General features: G+C 43.3%; 1 protein-coding gene across 1 annotated transcript; it reads left to right on the top strand.

Moving 5' to 3' along the window:
• The first annotated feature begins 9323 nt into the window (after nt 1-9323).
• Nucleotides 9324-11905, top strand: LOC116359999 (BAH and coiled-coil domain-containing protein 1-like). The gene is made up of 3 exons (XM_031814377.1): nt 9324-10105; nt 11124-11335; nt 11557-11905. The coding sequence occupies exons 1-3, from the start codon at nt 10005-10007 to the stop codon at nt 11718-11720; spliced, it is 477 nt and encodes a 158-aa protein (XP_031670237.1). The 5' UTR covers nt 9324-10004; the 3' UTR covers nt 11721-11905.
• The last annotated feature ends 14620 nt before the right edge of the window (nt 11906-26525 follow it).

The raw sequence follows: 26525 nt of genomic DNA, 5'->3' as shown, positions 1-26525 counted from the left end.
TCTTCCTCCACAGTAACTAAACACAACAGCCTCTGAATACCCCATATACTCAAAAACAGATCAATATTGTTGACAAGTTTATAATAGGCAAACTGAACCCTTAGTCTCGCTGCCAACATTCCCTCCAGCATCCCCACCACATCCACAGACCCCTGTCCCTGAATACTGTTATTTTGGGTCTTCCATATCGCTAATTTGCTGCCCCTAACACAAAATGAAGCAACACAACTATACACCCTTTTGACTGAACCTGTACTTTGGCCCCAAATATAATACAGTTGGGAAGAGAAAACCTCTCCCAACGTTGAGAACCAATCAGTGATCAGTTCAATCATCCCGACCAACCTGGGACACAGTAAAAACAGATGTGCCAGAGATTCAGACTCGGCACAGAATGGACACCCCTCCCCAACAGTAGGGTCCAGGTGTACCAGACACAGAATGGACACCCCTCCCCAACAGTAGGGTCCAGGTGTACCAGATGCATGTTGGTGGCTTATAGCTCCATGTATTATCCTCCATTGGAGGTCAGCTGTCCTCTTATCAATAGGCAGTTTGTATAATGATCGCCAACAGCCTTTTGGAGAGGCACCTGGACCAAGCACACCCACCCACCTCGTCGATTTTACCCCTTGCAGGGAAGAGGCATGGGACACCTTTACACATATTCTGTACATGGCCTTCTTTCCCACCTCCTTGAACTCCCCCCAGCTCCGGGGTATCGAAGGAAAGCAGCATCCCCACGTCCTCCTCAAATGCCCCCATCGCAGCACTTACAATCACTGCAGGGAACACATAATCCAGACCCTCCCTCCACCGATCAGAATTGGAAGTATCAGTCACATACTGCAGATGAAGCACTGGCAAGGAGTCGCAGACCTCAGTGACGACCTTCCTCAGTAGGCGAGATGATCGGATCCCTGCTCTTTCTCCCAGCTCCTCCAACGATCTGCTCCTGCTCCGCATCAGATGACCCAGCTTGGTACACCCACGCCTAACAGGCATGAACGTGGGCTAGCTGAACCCAGAACACGGGACTGGATGGCAGTGTTGTGAAAAAGATGCTCTTCAAAAGCCACTTCCCTGGTGGTGTGCTGGCCTTACGGGACTTGACAACGACTCTCCAAGCCTGCATAACAGACTCATAAAATGGATGCAGGCCAGGCAAATCACCCTCCAGCTTTAAGAGAAAACGGTGCTTGTCTAAGCCCAAACAGCCCACTCTCCTCATCAGTGTGTAGGCTGTTTCGACCCAGCTAGAACCGTCTCTGCTACAACAATCTCTGGGCAGCTTGGAGCCGGAAAGCCGTGATCCTAGAGGAAATGTCCACCAGGCCTTGCCCACCCTCATGCAGTGCCAGGTACAGGGCTGCAGCTTTAATCCAGTGTTGTCCAGACCAGAAGAAATTGACAAGGGTCCTCTGAAGCTCCTGTATCAGACGTGGCTGTAAAATCATTAGTCTGTGCCACAGGGTAGAGGCATCAAGATTATTAGCTACCAGTACCCTTCCCCTATAAGACAGCTGGGGCAGCACCCATTTCCATCTTGACATTCTGGCACACACCTTCTCCACTACACCCTCCCAGTTCTTTTTCTGAAATACATCAGAGCCTAGATAAACCCCCAAAGTCTTCATCCCATCTCTGCCCCACTGAAGCCCCCCTGGTAACCGTGGAGCGGACCCCGTTTGAAGCCGACCTGCCCACAGCGCTTCACTCTTTCCCCAATTGACTCTAGCTGAGGAAGCCCCCTCATACACCTTTAAAGTGTTTGAGAGAACCTTAACATCCTCACCCCCTGTAATAAAAACTATCACGTCATCTGCATACGCAGACAGTGCTATCGTGGGACCCTTCATTACTCCCGGCACAGAGAAACCAGTAAGCCTCGCTCTTAAAAAACACAGCATTGGTTCAATCGCCAGACTATATAACTGCCCTGAAATTGGGCATCCCTGCCTGATGCCCCTTTGGACAGGGATGGGGCAACTCAAACCACCCCCCCACATTCACCATACACAAGGCCCCAGCATATAGTAAATTAATCCAAGACAAAAAAACATCCCCAAACCCAAAGGCTTTCATTGTTTTAAACAAGTACTGGTGGTCCACACGATCAAAAGCCTTCTCCTGATCCAAAGAAAGTAAACCCACATTTACATCAGACAGTTTACAAATGTCTAAAACATCTCTTATCAGAAACAAGTTATCAACGATAGAGCGATCAGGTACACAGTAGGACTGGTCCTTGTGGACCAACAATCCCAGAAACTCTTTCAACCTGTTTGAGAGACATTTAGAAACAATTTTGTATTCTGCGCACAGCAAGGCAACAGGTCTCGAATTTTTTTACGAGAGCCAAATCCCCCTTTTTGGCAACAGTGAAAGCACCGCACGTTGACAGGATACAGGAAGAGAACCCTCATGAAAAGATTCACACACCACTTCATAAAAATCCTCCCCAATAGACCCCCAAAAGTGCATATAAAACTCAGATGGTAAACCATCGATGCCAGGGGCTCGGCCTGTTGAGAACTGCATAACTGCTGTGGACAGCTCTTGCAGTGTAATGTCAGAGTCCAATGTGAATGTCTCTGCTCAGGTCCCAATTGAGGAAGACCGTGTAACAACTGTGTACACAGAGAGTCACAATCCTCCGCCTTATAGAGGGCCGAATAGAAATCCACGGCATGTTGACGCATTTCACTGTCATCCGTGGTCACCTTCCCATCAGGGAGACGAAGGCAGACCATCTGTTTACGTTGAAATGTCGACTGTCCTAGTTTTTTTTTTAAGCGCTAGGAGCATCCATATCCTTGAGGGAAATGAAACGAGACCTAATCAAGGCACCCTTCACTCTTTCATGCAGAAACAACCTCAGTTCATGTCTCTTGTCCTGTAAGTTCATGACTAGTCCAGGGTCGTTCTGAGAGAGCAGCTTCAGTTCAATAGACTTGATGTCCTGTTCAAGGGCCTTGATAGTCTCTTTAACTTCAATTTGAGACAGAGCAGTATACTGTTGACAAAACACTCGTATTTGTTCCTTCCCAACCTCCCACCATTGTCTCAAGGACTCAAAATTCTCTTTTGTAACCCTCCATTTTCCCCAAAATAACAAAAACCTTTCACAAAACATGACATTATGTAACAATTTAACATTAAAATACCAGTAAGGTGATGACCTTCGTGGACAGGACAAGTGAATATCAACAGTAACAATATGATGATCAGAGAAACCCACAGGAGTAATGGCACACTTTCCAACCCTACTACAGTAGTGATCAGATACATACAACCTGTCTAACCTTGCTGCACTGACACGACCTTCATTCATCTTTAGCCATGTGTACTGCCTCACTTTTGCATTCCTTATTCTCCACACATCAGAAAGCTCAAACTCAGTTAATAGGCCAGACAGACAAGTGGCTGACCGCAGGTGAGGTTCTTCAGCAGTGTGATCAACAGTAAAATCCACTGTACAGTTCCAGTCACCCCCTAAAACCATACACCCCTCTTGGTCACACTGTCTTAAGGTTTCCTTTATTTGATCAAATACAGCAATACGCTCTGTACCCTCATTAGGAGCATAAACATAACATCCACCTTGACCAATAAAACCCGACCCTTGACAATCTCTGTTGTAGATACCACAGTCACCACTAAACCTGAGGAAAACAAGATTGCCACCCCAGCACTGAAATTAGTACCATGACTGAGTACATGCTGCCCCTCCCACCACATCCCCCAGTCAACCTCATTTTCCTCATCACTATGTGTCTCCTGTAGGAAAACTACATTAAGCCTTTTCTGTTTTATTACTTCTAATACCCAAGCCCTCTTATTCCTGTCCCTCCCCCATTAATACTGAGAGAACCGAACCTTAGTACCTCCATGTAGAAACGAGAAAGGAGAAGCAGAAGAAACCACAGAGAAACCAAGGAGAAAAAAACACCCTATGAAGCATGATCATCATCATTGTTTTAATCTTCTCTTATTAACCTGACCACGTTTCCCACCACCTTTTGCTGCTGCAACAGCAGTAATACATTTCCTCAAGCGAAACAGCTTCTTCTCACTCAATTGGTCCAACCCCACCGTCTTCTGTAACATCACAGCTGACCTCACAAACTTATGAACATCAAAATAATCTGCCAATTTGACAGATTTCCCAAAAGTCTGATCCAGCTGATATCATATCAAAAGAGATATCCATATCCTTCTCCTGATCCTCAGCTGAGGCCACAGACAACTGACTCCCCTCTACCACATCCTTTTCAACACTCCCCACTTGCACCTCATCACTCGTACCAGGCATCTCCTCCACTACCTGGGAGCCTAGCTCCACATGAACCCCCTCCTTTACCCCAGAATTCGTAGTGGGCACCTCCTCCACTACCTGGAAGCCTAGCTCCACATGAACCCCCTCCTTTACCCCAGCACTCGTAGTGGGCATCTCCTCCACTACCTGGGAGCCTAGCTCCACATGAACCCCCTCCTTTACCCCAGCACTCGTACCGGGCACCTCCTCCACTACCTGGGAGCCTAGCTCCACATGAACCCCCTCCTTTACCCCAGCACTCGTAGTGGGCATCTCCTCCACTACCTGGGAGCCTAGCTCCACATGAAAACCCTCCTGTACCACATTACTCATAGTGGGCATCTCCTCCACTACCTGGGAGCCTAGCTCCACATGAACCCCCTCCTGTACCCTGTTACTCGTAGTGGGCATCTCCTCCACTACCTGGGAGCCTAGCTCCACATGAACCCCAGCACTCGTAGTGGGCACCTCCTCCACTACCTGGGAGCCTAGCTCCACATGAAAACCCTCCTGTACCCCAGCACTCGTAGTGGGCACCTCCTCCACTACCTGGGAGCCTAGCTCCACATGAACCCCCTCCTTTACCCCAGCACTCATACTGGGCATCTGCTCACCTGACTGAGGAACTGGCTCTTCAGATACATCCTTACCTTCTACAACAATACTTTTCTGCTGCATAACATTTCCCTCTAATACAAGTTGCAACCCCGTGCCCTCAACACGGATAACTTGTTCCTCAGCAACAGGTGCTTGTGGCTGCTCTACCGCTGTCGGCCCACCTCTCCCTACATCAGTGGGCCCAGGCGTAAAGAGGACCACCTGCGCCCCTCCCTCGGCCTTCTCCCTTTTCGGGCAAGCATGTCGCTTATGACCAATATCCCCACACTCAAAACACCGTTGACTACCCATACTAGCATAAGCTGCTCTACCGCTGTCGGCCCACCTCTCCCTACATCAGTGGGCCCAGGCGTAAAGAGGACCACCTGCGCCCCTCCCTCGGCCTTCTCCCTTTTCGGGCAAGCATGTCGCTTATGACCAATATCCCCACACTCAAAACACCGTTGACTACCCATACTAGCATAAGCTGCTCTACCGCTGTCGGCCCACCTCTCCCTACATCAGTGGGCCCAGGCGTAAAGAGGACCACCTGCGCCCCTCCCTCGGCCTTCTCCCTTTTCGGGCAAGCATGTCGCTTATGACCAATATCCCCACACTCAAAACACCGTTGACTACCCATACTAGCATAAGCCATATACATTCTATTGTCATACTTGACTTTAAACGATGACTCTAAAGTCTGCTCCGGTGAGTCCAAAAACATAAACACCTGTCGCCAAAATGACATAACCTGTTACAACGCCGGGTGTTTGCAACCCAACGGGACAGCCTTAATTGAACTGGAGAACTTCCCAAAGCGCTCCAATAGCTCATTAGGAATAAACGGCGGTACATTTGAAATCGTTACCCTTGTTGACGGAGAAAAAAGAGGTGTAACTTGAATAAACATTCCTTTAAGAAGTACACCATGCTCAACCATACGATCTACAAGACACTCTTCTTTAAGAAGTACACCATGCTCAACCATACGATCTACAAGACACTCTTCTTTAAGAAGTACACCATGCTCAACCATACGATCTACAAGACACTCTTCTATAAGAAGTACACCATGCTCAACCATACGATCAACCAGACACTCTTCTTTAAGAAGTACACCATGCTCAACCATACGATCAACCAGACACTCTTCTTTAAGAAATACACCATGTTCAACCATACGATCAACCAGACACTCTTCTTTAAGAAGTACACCATGCTCAACCATACGATCAACCAGACACTGTTCTTTAAGAAGTACACCATGCTCAACCATACGATCAACCAGACACTCTTCTTTAAGAAGTACACCATGCTCAACCATACGATCAACAAGACACTCTTCTTTAAGAAGTACACCATGCTCAACCATACGATCAACCAGACACTCTTCTTTAAGAAGTACACCATGCTCAACCATACGATCAACCAGACACTCTTCTTTAAGAAATACACCATGTTCAACCATACGATCAACCAGACACTCTTCTTTAAGAAGTACACCATGCTCAACCATACGATCAACCAGACACTCTTCTTTAAGAAGTACACCATGCTCAACCATACGATCAACCAGACACTCTTCTTTAAGAAGTACACCATGCTCAACCATACGATCAACAAGACACTCTTCTTTAAGAAGTACACCATGCTCAACCATACGATCAACCAGACACTCTTCTTTAAGAAGTACACCATGCTCAACCATACGATCAACCAGACACTCTTCTTTAAGAAATACACCATGCTCAACCATCCGATCTACCAGACACTCTTCTTTAAGAAGTACACCATGCTCAACCATACGATCTACCAGACACTCTTCTTTAAGAAGTACACCATGCTCAACCATACGATCTACAAGACACTCTTCTTTAAGAAGTACACCATGCTCAACCATCCGATCAACTAGACACTCTTCTTTAAGAAGTACACCATGCTCAACCATACGATCTACAAGACACTCTTCTTTAAGAAATCCACCATGCTCAACCATACGATCTACCAGACACTCTTCTTTAAGAAGTACACCATGCTCAACCATACGATCAACAAGACACTCTTCTTTAAGAAGTACACCATGCTCAACCATACGATCTACAAGACACTCTTCTTTAAGAAGTACACCATGCTCAACCATATGATCTACAAGACACTCTTCTTTAAGAAGTACACCATGCTCAACCATACGATCAACCAGACACTCTTCTTTAAGAAGTACACCATGCTCAACCATACGATCAACAAGACACTCTTCTTTAAGAAGTACACCATGCTCAACCATACGATCAACAAGACACTCTTCTTTAAGAAGTACACCATGCTCAACCATACGATCAACAAGACACCCTTCTTTAAGAAATACACCATGCTCAACCATACGATCAACCAGACACTCTTCTTTAAGAAGTACACCATGCTCAACCATACGATCAACAAGACACTCTTCTTTAAGAAGTACACCATGCTCAACCATACGATCAACAAGACACTCTTCTTTAAGAAGTACACCATGCTCAACCATACGATCAACAAGACACTCTTCTTTAAGAAGTACACCATGCTCAACCATACGATCAACAAGACACTCTTCTTTAAGAAGTACACCATGCTCAACCATACGATCAACAAGACACTCTTCTTTAAGAAGTACACCATGCTCAACCATACGATCTACAAGACACTCTTCTTTAAGAAGTACACCATGCTCAACCATACGATCAACCAGACACTCTTCTTTAAGAAATACACCATGCTCAACCATACGATCAACCAGACACTCTTCTTTAAGAAGTACACCATGCTCAACCATACGATCAACCAGACACTCTTCTTTAAGAAGTACACCATGCTCAACCATACGATCAACAAGACACTCTTCTTTAAGAAGTACACCATGCTCAACCATACGATCAACCAGACACTCTTCTTTAAGAAGTACACCATGCTCAACCATACGATCAACCAGACACTCTTCTTTAAGAAGTACACCATGCTCAACCATACGATCAACCAGACACTCTTCTTTAAGAAGTACACCATGCTCAACCATACGATCTACAAGACACTCTTCTTTAAGAAGTACGCCATGCTCAACCATCCGATCTACCAGACACTCTTCTTTAAGAAATACCACCACCGCTTTATTCATCCGGGATGCATAAGCAACATTCTCATATCCCACCTTCTCTCCTACGGCGACCAGAAACTCCTCCACCGTGACAGCAGCTTCAGTAACACACCTAAAGCCGTGCCGAAGTGACAGGGACGTCCCCATTCGGGCCAAAATCAGGGTCATTTCCATACGAAAAACACAATACTTATTACAAATAATAACCTTAATCAGCACAGAAGAAAATGCCACTAAGAAATAGAAAACCGAAAGAAAGTTGTGAATATCTAACTCTACACAACACATGCACTCCTTCGCTCATACAATTCCCAGCATGCACCAAACACTCCCAGCATGCAGAGAGAGAGAGGAGAGAGAAGGAGAGAGAGAGAGAGATGCAGGCTGTAGAGCTGTAGTAGGTATGGTTGGGAGAGAGAGAGAGAGAGAGAGGCAGGCTGTAGAGCTGTAGTAGGTTATGGTTGGGAGAGAGAGAGAGAGAGAGCAGGCTGTAGAGCTGTAGTAGGTATGGTTGGGAGAGAGAGAGAGAGAGAGAGATGCAGGCTGTAGAGCTGTAGTAGGTATGGTTGGGAGAGAGAGAGAGAGAGAGAGAGAGAGGCAGGCTGTAGAGCTGTAGTAGGTATGGTTGGGAGAGAGAGGAGAGAGAGAGAGGCAGGCTGTAGAGCTTGTAGTAGGTATGGTTGGGAGAGAGAGAGAGAGAGAGAGGCAGGCTGTAGAGCTGTAGTAGGTATGGTTGGGGAGAGGAGAGAGAGAGAGAGAGAGGCAGGCTGTAGAGCTGTAGTAGGTATGGTTGGGAGAGAGAGAGAGAGAGAGAGAGAGAGGCAGGCTGTAGAGCTGTAGTAGGTATGTTTGGGAGAGAGAGATAGAGAGAGGCAGGCTGTAGAGCTGTAGTTGGTATGGTTGAGAGAGAGAGAGAGAGAGAGAGAGAGAGGGCCAGGCTGTAGAGCTGTAGTTGGTATTGTTGGGAGAGAGATAGAGAGAGAGCGAGAGAGAGAGAGAGAGAGAGAGAGAGAGAGAGAGAGACAGGCTGTAGAGCTGTAGTAGGTATGGTTGGGAGAGAGAGAGAGAGACAGGCTGTAGAGCTGTAGTAGGTATGGTTGGGAGAGAGAGAGAGAGAGAGAGAGAGACAGGCTGTAGAGCTGTAGTAGGTATGGTTGGGAGAGAGAGAGAGAGAGAGAGGCAGGTAGAAGCAAGGCCATTGGTAACGGGGGGAGAGAGTAAGTTAATGGCACAGAAGACTTAGTGTTCCCTGGGACTTAGTGTTAGAGATTCCACCCTTAATGTTAAAGTTATGTAGAGATTCCACCCTTAATGTTAAAGTTAGGTAGAGATTCCACCCTTAATGTTAGAGTTAGGTAGAGATTCCACCCTTAATGTTAAAGTTAGGTAGAGATTCTACCCTTAATGTTAGAGTATGTAGAGATTCTACCCTTAATGTTAGAGTTAGGTAGAGATTCCACCCTTAATGTTAGAGTTAGGTAGAGATTCCACCCTTAATGTTAAAGTTAGGTAGAGATTCCACCCTTAATGTTAGAGTATGTAGAGATTCTACCCTTAATGTTAGAGTATGTAGAGATTCTACCCTTAATGTTAGAGTTAGGTAGAGATTCCACCCTTAATGTTAGAGTTAGGTAGAGATTCCACCCTTAATGTTAGAGTTAGGTAGAGATTCCACCCTTAATGTTAGAGTTAGGTAGAGATTCCACCCTTAATGTTAAAGTTAGGTAGAGATTCCACCCTTAATGTTACAGTATGTAGAGATTCCACCCTTAATGTTACAGTATGTAGAGATTCCACCCTTAATGTTAGAGTTAGGTAGAGATTCCACCCTTGAGGTTAGTTTTAGATAGATATTTGTGAGGTGCAGAGACTGCGTGTTGGGGGTTAGGGCTCATCAGGGGAAAGGTGGTGAAGACTTCTCCCTGAACTGATATTTTTCTCCTAGGACCTCCTCGCTCCATGTATCCCTCAGACCCTGCAGGAGAGGAGGAGAGGAAGAGGATGAGTGGAGAGCGGATGGGTCTGACCTGCCTGGACCGAGACAGAGAGGCCTACATCAGGTGAGACTCAGTCTGACGTTACTCAGCAATATGACATCATCATACACAGCCGGGCAACTTTCTGATTACAGACGTCAACAAGAACAAAGCGTAGACCTACCAAGGCCATCACTATACGCTTGGATATGTCACAAACAGCAACATGTAAACATGTCATTCCTGGAGACACCCTACCAGTTTTGGAGGCAGCATTGTGTTTGCTGGCATAGAGTGGTAACGGTATCTACCTAACAGTGTTTTGTTTCACCCCACAGTTAAAGTTGTTTACAGTTAGTTAACAACCGCTCCTAGACTCATTACTAGCTACCGTAACACTGTAGTGTCAAAAACAGGTCTTCAAATAGGTGTCTTCCTCTACTCTCACCTTCCTCCTCTACTCTCACCTTCCTCCTCTACTCTCACCATCCTCCTCTACTCTCACCTTCCTCCTCTACTCTCACCATCCTCCTCTACTCTCACCATCCTCCTCTACTCTGACCATCCTCCTCTACTCTCACCATCCTCCTCTACTCTCACCTTCCTCCTCTACTCTCACCTTCCTCCTCTACTCTCACCTTCCTCCTCTACTCTCACCTTCCTCCTCTACTCTCACCATCCTCCTCTACTCTCACCTTCCTCCCCTACTCTCACCATCCTCCTCTACTCTCACCTTCCTCCTCTACTCTCACCTTCCTCCTCTACTCTGACCTTCCTCCTCTACTCTGACCTTCTTCCTATACTCTCGGCATCTTCCTCTACTCTCACCATCCTCCTCTACTCTCACCATCTTCCTCTACTCTCACCATCCTCCTCTACTCTCACCATCTTCCTCTACTCTCACCATCCTCCTCTACTCTCACCATCCTCCTCTACTCTGACCTTCCTCCTCTACTCTCACCTTCCTCCTCTACTCTCACCTTCCTCCCCCTACTCTCACCATCCTCCTCTACTCTCACCTTACTCCTCTACTCTGACCTTCCTCTATATTATTCTGTGCTTTCTGTCTCTCCTCATTTCTCTCTGAATGGTTCTATCTCAGGGATAATAAGGATCCAGTGGACTTCACAAGGATCCATCCGTCCAACAGCTGTCACGGTGACATCACCTCTCACCTCATGGTGCCGGGTGGGACTTCCCTACAATCTGGCCAATTAGGAGACCCCTCTGCACATGCACACGCCCACTCGGCCCACCACCATTGGCTGCCGAGCACTGGAAGTCCCTCCATCTGGATGACAAGCCACTCCTACGGTGAGAAAGTTCAATTGGATTCAAATTCAGAAAACCAACATGTTGGTGTCACACTATAAATAAAAAACAATAAGACGTCTACAGATGTATTCTAGATCAGTCTTCATCTGGCTGTTTCATGTCCTGTTGATGCCTTTGCAGGCTGTGTTGCAGTATAGTTGTATTGGTAATGAACGACACATGGCTACTGAATCTGTTGTAACATCTTCCTGATGTTGCAGGAATCGGCCACTCAGCCCTTCACCAGAACCTCGCCCCAGGTTTTTTCTGCAGCCATGCCAGGGTCTCTACAGCCTGTGCTGCCTCTGCCTCAGGACCCGTCTACCCAGCTGGTGGTGCTACCCACAGAGCCTGCTGCCCACCCTGTCACACATCACCTGGGTGAGCCTCACTATTGTTCATTGTCTTTTCTCAATGGTTTTCTCCTCTTGCATGTCACTCTACATCCTTACTTAGTTACCCCAATACCCCATTACACCCTTACACCTTAGGTTTGAGGGGTAAATGTTATGGGGTAAGGGTAGGGTTAAGTGGTAAGAGTTGAGGGGTAGGTGTTAAGGGGTAAGGGTAGATGTTAAGGGGTAAGGGTAGGTGTTAAGGGTAAGGGTAAGTGTTAAGGGGTAAGGGTAGGTGTAAGGGGTAAGGGTAGGTGTAAGGGTAAGGGTAAGGGGTAAGGGTAGGTGTTAAGGGGTAAGGGTAGGTGTTAAGGGGTAAGTAGGTAGGGTAAGGGGTAAGGGTAGGTGTTAAGGGGTAAGTGTTAAGGGGTAAGGGTAGGTGTTAAGGGGTAAGGGTAGGTGTTAAGGGGTAAGGGTAGGGTTAAGGGGTAAGGGTAGGTGTTAAGGGGTAAGGGTAGGTGTTAAGGGGTAAGGGTAGGGTTAAGGGGTAAGGGTAGGTGTTAAGGGGTAAGGGTAGGTTTAAGGGGTAAGGGTAGGTGTTAAGGGGTAAGGGTAGGGTTAAGGGGTAAGGGTAGGTGTTAAGGGGTAAGGGTAGGGTTAAGGGGTAAGGGTAGGGTTAAGGGGTAAGGGTAGGTGTTAAGGGGTAAGGGTAAGTGTTAAGGGGTAAGGGTAGGTGTTAAGGGGTAAGGGTAGGTGTTAAGGGGTAAGGGTAGGATTAAGGGGTAAGGGTAGGTGTTAAGGGTTGAGGGGTAGATGATAAGGGGTAAGGGTAGGTGTTAAGGGTAAGTGTTAAGGGGTAAGGGTAGGTGTTAACTTTCACACATTAACAAGTCCAATACAGCAAATGAAAGATAAACATCTTGTTAATCTACCCATCATATCCGATTTCAAAAATTCTTTATGGTGAAAGCACAACATATGATTATGTTAGGTCATAGCCAAGTCAAAAAAACACACAGCCATTTTTCCAGCCAAAGATAGGAGTCACAAAAAGCAGAAATATAGATTAAATTAATCACTAACCTTTGATGATCTTCATCAGATGACACTCATAGGATATCATGTTACACAATACATGTATGTTTTGTTCGATAATGAGCATATTTATATCCAAAAATCTCAGTTTACATTGGCGCGTTACGTGCAGTAATGTTTTGATTCCAAAACATCCGGTGATTTTGCAGAAATACTCATAATAAACATTGATAAAAGATACAACTGTTATTCACAGAATTAAAGATAGACTTCTCCTTAATGCAACCGCTGTGTCAGATTTTTTAAAAACTTTACGGAAAAAGCATAATCTGAGAACGGCGCTCAGAACCCAAAACAGCCAGAGGAATATCCTCCATTTTGGAGTCAGCAAAGTTAGAAATAACACCATAAATATGCACTTACCTTTGATGATCTTCAACAGAAGGCACTCCCAGGAATCCCAGTTCGACAATAAATGACTGATTGTTCCATAAAGTCCATCATTTATGTTCAAATAGCCACTTGTTGTTAGCATGTTCAGTCCAGTAATCCATCATCATGAGGCGCAGGCACTTCGTCCAGACAAAAACTCTAAAAGTTCCATTACAGTCCTTTAGAAACATGTCAAACGATGTATGGAATCAATCTTTAGGATGTTTTTAACATAAAACATCAATAATGTTCCAACCGGAGAATTCCTTTGTCTGAAGAAAAGCACTGGAACGAGAGGTAACTCTGTTGGGAGCGCGCATCATGAGACCAAGGCACTCTGCCAGAACACTGACTCAAAGAGGTCTCATGAGCCCCTCCTTTATAGTAGAATCCTCATTCAAGTTTCTAAAGACGGTTGACATCTAGTGGAAGCCGTAGGAAGTGCAACTTTATCCATATCTGTATCGGTAGCCCAAGCTTTGAAAAACTACAAACCTCAGATTGCCCACTTCCTGGTTGGATTTTTCTCAGGTTTTCGCGTGCCATATGAGTTCTGTTATACTCGCAGACATCATTCAAACAGTTTTAGAAACTTCAGAGTGTTTTCTATCCAATACTACTAATAATATGCATATATTAGCATCTGGGACTGAGTAGGAGGCAGTTCACTCTGGGAACGCTATTCATCCAAATGTGAAAACGCTGCCCCCTATCCCAAAAAGGTTAACACTTACCCTTAACACTTACCCTTACCCCTTAACACCTACCCTTACCCTTTAACACCTACCCTTACCCCTTAACACCTACCCCTCAACGTTGAGCACTTGATCTTTGGTTCATTGTATTCTCTTATTGCAAGTCTGTTGTTTTCTACTGCTGGTTGTATTTTCCATCCAGTAGTTTTACTGCAGCGTTTCCTTTATTTGCTGGTTGCATTAGTATATTATGTCGACAGCTGATGAGCTTTCTGTTAACGGCTGTCTCACACACAATTCAACACCCACACATATTTACGCATCCACATAGAAAACACACACACGGGCATGCTGCACACACACACACACACATATAGGTTTGCACTTACAAAACACACACACACAGAGAATACTCATCCCAGTTTCTGCTCACCACCTGTTCTGTTCCCCGCAGGGCTGGGTCCCTGGATGGGTCAGGGTGCGCTCCAAAAACATATGTACACACACACACACACACACACACACACACACACACACACACACACACACACACACACACACACACACACACACACACACACACACACACACACACACCACACACACACACACACACACACACACACACACACACTCCACAGAGGAAGAAGCTAAAGCAGTGCTCTACATCTATGCAGCAGGACCTATTCAGCGAACCGGCTGTGAAATTTAATTAGCTCTCCATCCTCAGTGGTGTGTTTCCTTCCGCGCTCCGCAGGAGTTGCAGAGGAGAGGGGAAGTGCATCCACGAAACCCTTCCCCGGGGAAAGATTAGCTTAGCCGGGTTAATGTTTCAGGACTAAGGTTCCATGGTGCGTCAGGGGGGCTGAGGGGGTGGAAGGAGGATCAGACTGGACTGTGAAATGTGTAAGAGGGCAAAAACACATTGAGTTGGAGAGAGAGGAAAGAGACAGAGAGAGAGAGAGAGAGAGAGACAGAGAGAGAGAGAGAAGAAGGCGTGGGCAGCTGAATCCCCAAAGCTGAGCTCCATGTGTCATAGTCAGTGTGCTCAGCTGCCCTCTCCCCAGATTCACAGTCCACACACACAGCATTCCTCTCTGCTCTGTAAAGAAGACACATCAGGGGAACGGCTGAGCTATGCTCCTCTTGAACATGGGAACTAGCATCCCTGCTGGTCCACAAGCTACTCATGTGGCCTGGAGAGCGGGCTGGAGTATGCTAGGCTGGATGGGTGGGTGAAGTTTTAGGGAGCACTGCAGGGTCGATCGCACCAAGGGGACCGTAATTTGGTTACTGGTCAGTGGCTCTGTCATCATCATCATGTAGTATGTCATTATAGTCACAATCCAGTGTATTTTCAGGTCAGCTGCCATGAGAGTCCATTCTATTCAGGAGGAGGAGAGAGAGAGAGGGAGAGAGATGAGGGAGAGAGGAGGGAGAGAAATAGAGAAAGAGAGGGGGAGAGAATGAGATAGAAGGGAGAGAGAGAGAGAGAAGGGAGAGAGGTGGGAGAGAGAGAGAGGTGGGAGAGAATAAGAGATATGGGAGAGAGAGAGAGGGAGGAAGAGAGAGAGAGGAGGGTAGAGGAGAGATAGAGGGGAGAGAGAAAAAGAGGGGAGAGAGAGAGGAGAGAGAAAAAGAGGGGGAGAGAGAGGAGCGTGGGAGGGCTGCTGTTTAGGTGACCATGTTCTCAGCATAAAGCAGCAGTGTTTCTTCAACAGAGGGATGTGATCAGCAGTGTTTGTTCACCAGAGGGATGTGATCCACAGTATTTGTTCAACAGAGGGATGTGATCCACAGTGTTTGTTCAAACAGAGGGATGTGATCAGCAGTGTTTGTTCAACAGAGGGATGTGATCAGCAGTGTTTGTTCACCAGAGGGATGTGATCAGCAGTCTTTGTTCACCAGAGGGATGTGATCAGCAGTGTTTGTTCAACAGAGGGATGTGATCAGCAGTCTTTGTTCAACAGAGGGATGTGATCCACAGTGTTTGTTCAACAGAGGGTTGTGATCAGCAGTCTTTGTTCACCAGAGGGATGTGATCAGCAGTGTTTGTTCAACAGAGGGATGTGATCAGCAGTCTTTGTTCAACAGAGGGATGTGATCAGCAGTCTTTGTTCAACAGAGGGATGTGATCCACAGTGTTTGTTCAACAGAGGGTTGTGATCAGCAGTCTTTGTTCACCAGAGGGATGTGATCAGCAGTGTTTGTTCAACAGAGGGGATGTGATCAGCAGTGTTGTTCAACAGAGGGATGTGATCAGCAGTCTTTGTTCAACAGAGGGATGTGATCCACAGTGTTTGTTCAACAGAGGGATGTGATCGCAGTGTTTGTTCAACAGAGGGATGTGATCCACAGTGTTTGTTCAACAGAGGATGTGATCCACAGTGTTTGTTCAACAGAGGGATGTGATCAGCAGTGTTTGGTTCAACAGACGGATGTGATCAGCAGTCTTTGTTCAACAGAGGGATGTGATCAGCAGTCTTTGTTCAACAGAGGGATGTGATCAGCAGTGTTTGTTCACATAGGGATGTGATCAGCAGTGTTGTTCAACAGAGGATGTGATCAGCAGTCTTTGTTCAACAGAGGGATGTGATCAGCAGTGTTTGTTCAACAGAGGGATGTGATCCACAGTGGTTTTGTTCAACAGAGGATGTGATCCACAGTGTTTGTTCAACAGGGGGATGTGATCCACAGTGTTTGTTCAACAGGATGAATGTGATCAGCAGTCTTTGTTCAACAGGGGATGTGATCCACAGTGTTTGTTCAACGAGAAATGTGATCAGCAGTGTTTGTTCAACAGAGGGATGTGATCAGTGTGTGTTATCTTGTGTGTAAGTGAGGCCTTTGCTTTTGTGTGAGAGATGGCAGTACTGGTGTTCCAGCATTGAGACATACAGATGTCTCAATGCTGCACATGTCTGGGTTATACTTTCTGAGAGACATACATTTATGGACAGCTTAGCTCCTTTCCCCCCATTGTGTTGATCTTGGTGTGTGTGTGTGTGTGTGTCTGTGTGTGTGGGTGTACCCCAGCTAGCACATTTGGTTCCTTGGAAGTTATGGGGTACGTACGTTTTTGATTTCCTATGTGTTCTGGGAACGACACCATACGTTTCCTGACCGGTAAACATTTTTCACTATGGTTCCACAAGGTTTTGTTAACGTTCTGAGAATGGAAATTATAGGTAATTTGAAGGTAATTAAATAACGTTCTGAGAACATGTTTCAGTAAGACTTTTAACAGCACTGTTAGCTTAGTTAGGGTTAAGCAATTATTAATTCAGACCCATAACCATTCAGATGGTGGTTGGCTATAGCAGTTATTAATTCAGACCCATAACCATTCAGATGGTGGTAGACTATAGCAGTTATTAATTCAGACCCATAACCATTCAGATGGTGGTAGGCTATAGCAGTTATTAATTCAGACCGATAACCATTCAGATGGTGGTAGGCTGTAGCAGTTATTAATTCAGACCCATAACCATTCAGACAATACCATTCAGATGGTGGTAGACTATAGCAGTTATTAATTCAGACCCATTACCATTCAGATGGTGGTAGACTATAGCGGTTTTAATTCAGACACATAACCATTCAGATGGTGGTAGACTATAGCAGTTATTATCTCAGACCCATAACCATTCAGATGGTGGTAGACTATAGCAGTTATTAATTCAGACCCATAACCATTCAGATGGTGGTAGACTATAGCAGTTATTAATTCAGACCCATAACCATTCAGATGGTGGTAGACTATAGCAGTTATTATCTCAGACCCATAACCATTCAGATGGTTGGTAGACTATAGCAGTTATTAATTCAGACCCATAACCACTCAGACCCATAACCATTCAGATGGTGGTAGACTATAGCAGTTATTAATTCCGAACCATAACCATTCAGACCCATAACCATTCAGATGGTGGTAGACTATAGCAGTTATTAATTCAGACCCATAACCATTCAGATGGTGGTATACTATAGCAGTTATTAATTCAGACCCATAACCATTCAGCTGGTGGTAGACTATAGCAGTTATTAATTCAAACCCATAACCATTCAGATGGTGGTAGGCTATAGCAGTTATTAATTCAGACCCATAACCATTCAGATGGTGGTAGACTATAGCAGTTATTAATTCAGACCCATAACCATTCAGACCATAACATTTCAGATGGTGGTAGACTATAGCAGTTATTAATTCAGACCCATAACCATTCAGATGGTGGTAGACTATAGCAGTTATTAATTCAGACCCATAACCATTCAGATGGTGGTAGGCTATAGCAGTTATTAATTCAGACCCATAACCACTCAGACCCATAACCATTCAGATGGTGGTAGACTATAGCAGTTATTAATTCCGAACCATAACCATTCAGATGGTGGTATACTATAGCAGTTATTAATTCAGACCCATAACCATTCAGCTGGTGGTAGACTATAGCAGTTATTAATTCAGACCCATAACCATTCAGATGGTGGTAGGCTATAGCAGTTATTCATTCAGACCCATAACCATTCAGATGGTGTAGACTATAGCAGTTATTCATTCAGACCCATAACCATTCAGACCCATAACATTCAGATGGTGGTAGACTATAGCAGTTATTAATTCAGACCCATAACCATTCAGATGGTGGTAGACTATAGCAGTTATTAATTCAGACCCATAACCATTCAGATGGTGGTAGGCTATAGCAGTTATTAATTCAGACCCATAACCATTCAGATGGTGGTAGACTATAGCAGTTATTAATTCAGACCCATAACCATTCAGATGGTGGTAGACTATAACAGTTATTAATTCAGACCCATAACCATTCAGATGGTGTTAGGCTGTAGCAGTTATTAATTCAGACCAATAACCATTCAGACAATACCATTCAGATGGTGGTAGACTATAGCAGTTATTAATTCAGACCCATAACCATTCAGATGGTGGTAGACTATAGCAGTTATTAATTCAGACCCATAACCATTCAGATGGTGGTAGACTATAGCAGTTATTATCTCAGACCCATAACCATTCAGATGGTGGTAGACTATAGCAGTTATTAATTCAGACCCATAACCATTCAGATGGTGGTAGACTATAGCAGTTATTAATTCAGACCCATAACCATTCAGATGGTGGTAGATATAGCAGTTATTAATTCAGACCCATAACCATTCAGATGGTGGTAGACTATAGCAGTTATTAATTCAGACCCATAACCATTCAGATGGTGGTAGGCTATAGCAGTTATTAATTCAGACCCATAACCACTCAGACCCATACCATTCAGATGGTGGTAGACTATAGCAGTTATTAATTCCGAACCATAACCATTCAGATGGTGGTATACTATAGCAGTTATTAATTCAGACCCATAACCATTCAGCTGGTGGTAGACTATAGCAGTTATTAATTCAGACCCATAACCATTCAGATGGTGGTAGGCTATAGCAGTTATTATTCAGACCCATAACCATTCAGATGGTGGTAGACTATAGCAGTTATTATTCAGACCCATAACCATTCAGACCCATAACATTTCAGATGGTGGTAGACTATAGCAGTTATTAATTCAGACCCATAACCATTCAGATGGTGGTAGACTATAGCAGTTATTAATTCAGACCCATAACCATTCAGATGGTGGTAGGCTATAGCAGTTATTAATTCAGACCCATAACCATTCAGATGGTGGTAGACTATAGCAGTTATTAATTCAGACCCATAACCATTCAGATGGTGGTAGACTATAACAGTTATTAATTCAGACCCATAACCATTCAGATGGTGTTAGGCTGTAGCAGTTATTAATTCAGACCAATAACCATTCAGACCATACCATTCAGATGGTGGTAGACTATAGCAGTTATTAATTCAGACCATAACCATTCAGATGGTGGTAGACTATAGCAGTTATTAATTCAGACCCATAACCATTCAGATGGTGGTAGACTATAGCAGTTATTATCTCAGACCCATAACCATTCAGATGGTGGTAGACTATAGCAGTTATTAATTCAGACCCATAACCACTCAGACCCATAACCATTCAGATGGTGGTAGACTATAGCAGTTAATAATTCCGAACCATTACCATTCAGACCCATAACCATTCAGATGGTGGTAGACTATAGCAGTTATTAATTCAGACCCATAACCATTCAGATGGTGGTACTATAGCAGTTATTAATTCAGACCCATAACCATTCAGATGGTGGTAGACTATAGCAGTTATTAATTCAGACCCATAACCATTCAGATGGTGGTAGCTATAGCAGTTATTAATTCAGACCCATAACCATTCAGATGGTGGTAGACTATAGCAGTTATTATCTCAGACCCATAACCATTCAGATGGTGGTAGACTATAGCAGTTATTAATTCAGACCCATAACCATTCAGATGGTGGTAGGCTATAGCAGTTATTAATTCAGACCCATAACCATTCAGACCAATACCATTCAGATGGTGGTAGACTATAGCAGTTATTAATTCAGACCCATAACCATTCAGATGGTGGTAGACTATAGCAGTTATTAATTCAGACCCATAACCATTCAGATGGTGGTAGACTATAGCAGTTATTATCTCAGACTCATAACCATTCAGATGGTGGTAGACTATAGCAGTTATTAATTCAGACCCATAACCATTCAGATGGTGGTAGACTATAGCAGTTATTAATTCAGACCCATAACCATTCAGATGGTGGTAGACTATAGCAGTTATTATCTCAGACCCATAACCATTCAGATGGTGGTAGACTATAGCAGTTATTAATTCAGACCCATAACCACTCAGACCCATAACCATTCAGATGGTGGTAGACTATAGCAGTTATTAATTCCGAACCATAACCATTCAGACCCATAACCATTCAGATGGTGGTAGACTATAGCAGTTATTAATTCAGACCCATAACCATTCAGATGGTGGTATACTATAGCAGTTATTAATTCAGACCCATAACCATTCAGCTGGTGGTAGACTATAGCAGTTATTAATTCAGACCCATAACCATTCAGATGGTGGTAGGCTATAGCAGTTATTAATTCAGACCCATAACCATTCAGATGGTGGTAGACTATAGCAGTTATTAATTCAGACCCATAACCATTCAGACCCATAACATTTCAGATGGTGGTAGACTATAGCAGTTATTAATTCAGACCCATAACCATTCAGATGGTGGTAGACTATAGCAGTTATTAATTCAGACCCATAACCATTCAGATGGTGGTAGGCTATAGCAGTTATTAATTCAGACCCATAACCATTCAGACCAATAAAGTTTCAGATCGTGGTAGGCTATAGCAGTTATTAACTCAGACCCATAACCATTCAGATCGTAACCATTCAGATGGTGGTAGACTATAGCAGTTATTAATTCAGACCGATAAACATTCAGACCCATAACCATTCAGATGGGGGTAGACTATAGCATTATTAATTCAGACCCATAACATTCAGATGGTGGTAGGCTATAGCAGTTATTAATTCAGACCCATAACCATTCAGATGGTGGTAGACTATAGCAGTTATTAATTCAGACCCATAACCATTCAGATGGTGGTAGACTATAGCAGTTATTAATTCAGACCCATAACCATTCAGATGGTGGTAGGCTATAGCAGTTATTAATTCAGACCCATAACCATTCAGATGGTGGTAGGCTATAGCAGTTATTAATTCAGACCCATAACCATTCAGACCAATACCATTCAGATGGTGGTAGACTATAGCGGTTATTAATTCAGACACATAACCATTCAGATGGTGGTAGACTATAGCAGTTTTATTCAGACCCATAACCATTCAGATGGTGGTAGACTATAGCAGTTATTAATTCAGACCCATAACCATTCAGATGGTGGTAGACTATAGCAGTTATTAATTCAGACCCATAACCATTCAGATGGTGGTAGACTATAGCAGTTATTAATTCAGACCCATAACCACTCAGACCCATAACCATTCAGATGGTGGTAGACTATAGCAGTTATTAATTCCGAACCATAACCATTCAGACCCATAACCATTCAGATGGTGGTAGACTATAGCAGTTATTAATTCAGACCCATAACCATTCAGATGGTGGTATACTATAGCAGTTATTAATTCAGACCCATAACCATTCAGATGGTGGTAGACTATAGCAGTTATTAATTCAACCCATAACCATTCAGATGGTGGTAGACTATAGCAGTTATTAATTCAGACCCATAACCATTCAGATGGTGGTAGACTATAGCAGTTATTAATTCAGACCCATAACCATTCAGACCCATAACATTTCAGATGGTGGTAGACTATAGCAGTTATTAATTCAGACCCATAACCATTCAGATGGTGGTAGACTATAGCAGTTATTAATTCAGACCCATAACCATTCAGATGGTGGTAGACTATAGCAGTTATTAATTCAGACCCATAACCACTCAGACCCATAACCATTCAGATGGTGGTAGACTATAGCAGTTATTAATTCCGAACCATAACCATTCAGATGGTGGTAGACTATAGCAGTTATTAATTCAGACCCATAACCATTCAGATGGTGGTAGACTATAGCAGTTATTAATTCAGACCCATAACCATTCAGATGGTGGTAGACTATAGCAGTTATTAATTCAGACCCATAACCATTCAGATGGTGGTAGACTATAGCAGTTATTAATTCAGACCCATAACCATTCAGATGGTGGTAGACTATAGCAGTTATTAATTCAGACCCATAACCATTCAGATGGTGGTAGACTATAGCAGTTATTAATTCAGACCCATAACCATTCAGACCCATAACATTTCAGATGGTGGTAGACTATAGCAGTTATTAATTCAGACCCATAACCATTCAGATGGTGGTAGACTATAGCAGTTATTAATTCAGACCCATAACCATTCAGATGGTGGTAGGCTATAGCAGTTATTAATTCAGACCCATAACCACTCAGACCCATAACCATTCAGATGGTGGTAGACTATAGCAGTTATTAATTCCGACCCATAACCATTCAGATGGTGGTAGACTATAGCAGTTATTAATTCAGACCCATAACCATTCAGACCCATAACATTTCAGATGGTGGTAGACTATAGCAGTTATTAATTCAGACCCATAACCATTCAGATGGTGGTAGACTATAGCAGTTTAATTCAGACCCATAACCATTCAGATGGTGGTAGGCTATAGCAGTTATTAATTCAGACCCATAACCATTCAGACCAATAAAGTTTCAGATGTGGTAGGCTATAGCAGTTATTAACTCAGACATAACCATTCAGAATCGTAACCATTCAGATGGTGGTAGACTATAGCAGTTATTAATTCAGACCATAAACATTCAGACCCATAACCATTCAGATGGGGGTAGACTATAGCAGTTATTAATTCAGACCCATAAACATTCAGATGGTGGTAGGCTATAGCAGTTATTAATTCAGACCCATAACCATTCAGATGGTGGTAGACTATAGCAGTTATTAATTCAGACCAATAACCATTCAGATGGTGGTAGACTATAGCAGTTATTAATTCAGACCCATAACCATTCAGATGGTGGTAGGCTATAGCAGTTTATTAATTCAGACCGATAACCATTCAGATGGTGGTAGGCTATAGCAGTTATTAATTCAGACCCATAACCATTCAGACCAATACCATTCAGATGGTGGTAGACTATAGCGGTTATTAATTCAGACCCATAACCATTCAGATGGTGGTAGACTATAGCAGTTATTAATCAGACCCATAACCATTCAGATGGTGGTAGACTATAGCAGTTATTAATTCAGACCCATAACCATTCAGATGGTGGTAGACTATAGCAGTTATTAATTCAGACCCATAACCATTCAGATGGTGTAGACTATAGCAGTTATTAATTCAGACCCATAACCACTCAGACCCATAACCATTCAGATGGTGGTAGACTATAGCAGTTATTAATTCCGAACCATAACCATTCAGACCCATAACCATTCAGATGGTGGTAGACTATAGCAGTTATTAATTCAGACCCATAACCATTCAGATGGTGGTATACTATAGCAGTTATTAATTCAGACCCATAACCATTCAGCTGGGGGTAGACTATAGCAGTTATTAATTCAACCCATAACCATTCAGATGGTGGTAGACTATAGCAGTTATTAATTCAGACCCATAACCATTCAGATGGTGGTAGACTATAGCAGTTATTAATTCAGACCCATAACCATTCAGACCCATAACATTCAGATGGTGGTAGACTATAGCAGTTATTAATTCAGACCCATAACCATTCAGATGGTGGTAGACTATAGCAGTTATTAATTCAGACCCATAACCATTCAGATGGTGGTAGGCTATAGCAGTTATTAATTCAGACCCATAACCACTCAGACCCATAACCATTCAGATGGTGGTAGACTATAGCAGTTATTAATTCCGACCATAACCATTCAGATGGTGGTATACTATAGCAGTTATTAATTCAGACCCATAACCATTCAGCTGGTGGTAGACTATAGCAGTTATTAATTCAGACCCATAACCATTCAGATGGTGGTAGGCTATAGCAGTTATTAATTCAGACCCATAACCATTCAGATGGTGGTAGACTATAGCAGTTATTAATTCAGACCCATAACCATTCAGATGGTGGTAGGCTATAGCAGTTATTAATTCAGACCCATAACCATTCAGATGGTGGTAGACTATAGCAGTTATTAATTCAGACCCATAACCATTCAGACATAACATTTCAGATGGTGGTAGACTATAGCAGTTATTAATTCAGACCATAACCATTCAGATGGTGGTAGACTATAGCAGTTATTAATTCAGACCCATAACCATTCAGATGGTGGTAGGCTATAGCAGTTATTAATTCAGACCCATAACCACTCAGACCCATAACCATTCAGATGGTGGTAGACTATAGCAGTTATTAATTCAGAACCATAACCATTCAGATGGTGGTAGACTATAGCAGTTATTAATTCAGACCCATAACCATTCAGATGGTGGTAGACTATAGCAGTTATTAATTCAGACCCATAACCATTCAGATGGTGGTAGGCTATAGCAGTTTATTAATTCAGACCCATACCATTCAGATGGTGGTAGACTATAGCAGTTATTAATTCAGACCCATAACCATTCAGATGGTGGTAGGCTATAGCAGTTATTAATTCAGACCCATAACCATTCAGATGGTGGTAGACTATAGCAGTTATTAATTCAGACCCATAACCATTCAGATGGTGGTAGACTATAGCAGTTATTAATTCAGACCCCATAACATTCAGATGGTGGTAGGCTATAGCAGTTATTAATTCAGACCCATAACCATTCAGACCAATACCATTCAGATGGTGGTAGACTATAGCAGTTATTAATTCAGACCCATAACCATTCAGATGGTGGTAGACTATAGCAGTTATTAATTCAGACCCATAACCATTCAGATGGTGGTAGACTATAGCAGTTATTAATTCAGACCCATAACCATTCAGATGGTGGTAGACTATAGCAGTTATTAATTCAGACCCATAACCATTCAGACCCATAACCATTCAGATGGTGGTAGACTATAGCAGTTATTAATTCAGAACCAAACCATTCAGACCCATAACCATTCAGATGGTGGTAGACTATAGCAGTTATTAATTCAGACCCATAACCATTCAGACCCTAACATTTCAGATGGTGGTAGACTATAGCAGTTATTAATTCAGACCCATAACCATTCAGATGGTGGTAGACTATAGCAGTTATTAATTCAGACCCATAACCATTCAGATGGTGGTAGACTATAGCAGTTATTAATTCAGACCCATAACCACTCAGACCCATAACCATTCAGATGGTGGTAGACTATAGCAGTTATTAATTCAGAACCATAACCATTCAGATGGTGGTAGACTATAGCAGTTATTAATTCAGACCCATAACCATTCAGATGGTGGTAGACTATAGCAGTTATTAATTCAGACCCATAACCATTCAGATGGTGGTAGGCTATAGCAGTTATTAATTCAGACCCATAACCATTCAGATGGTGGTAGACTATAGCAGTTATTAATTCAGACCCATAACCATTCAGATGGTGGTAGACTATAGCAGTTATTAATTCAGACCCATAACCATTCAGATGGTGGTAGACTATAGCAGTTATTAATTCAGACCCATAACCATTCAGATGGTGGTAGACTATAGCAGTTATTAATTCAGACCCATAACCATTCAGATGGTGGTAGACTATAGCAGTTATTAATTCAGACCCATAACCATTCAGACCCATAACCATTCAGATGGTGGTAGACTATAGCAGTTTTAATTCAGACCCATAACCATTCAGACCCATAACCATTCAGATGGTGGTAGACTATAGCAGTTATTAATTCAGACCATAACCATTCAGATGGTGGTATACTATAGCAGTTATTAATTCAGACCCATAACCATTCAGATGGTGGTAGACTATAGCAGTTATTTAATTCAGACCCATAACCATTCAGATGGTGGTAGGCTATAGCAGTTATTAATTCAGACCCATAACCATTCAGATGGTGGTAGACTATAGCAGTTATTAATTCAGACCCATAACCATTCAGACCCATAACATTCAGATGGTGGTAGACTATAGCAGTTATTAATTCAGACCCATAACCATTCAGATGGTGGTAGACTATAGCAGTTATTA

This window comes from Oncorhynchus kisutch, unplaced genomic scaffold (assembly GCF_002021735.2).
Source record: "Oncorhynchus kisutch isolate 150728-3 unplaced genomic scaffold, Okis_V2 Okis06b-Okis10b_hom, whole genome shotgun sequence".
Lineage (NCBI taxonomy): Eukaryota > Metazoa > Chordata > Actinopteri > Salmoniformes > Salmonidae > Oncorhynchus > Oncorhynchus kisutch.
This window is presented reverse-complemented; position numbering and strand designations above follow the sequence as displayed.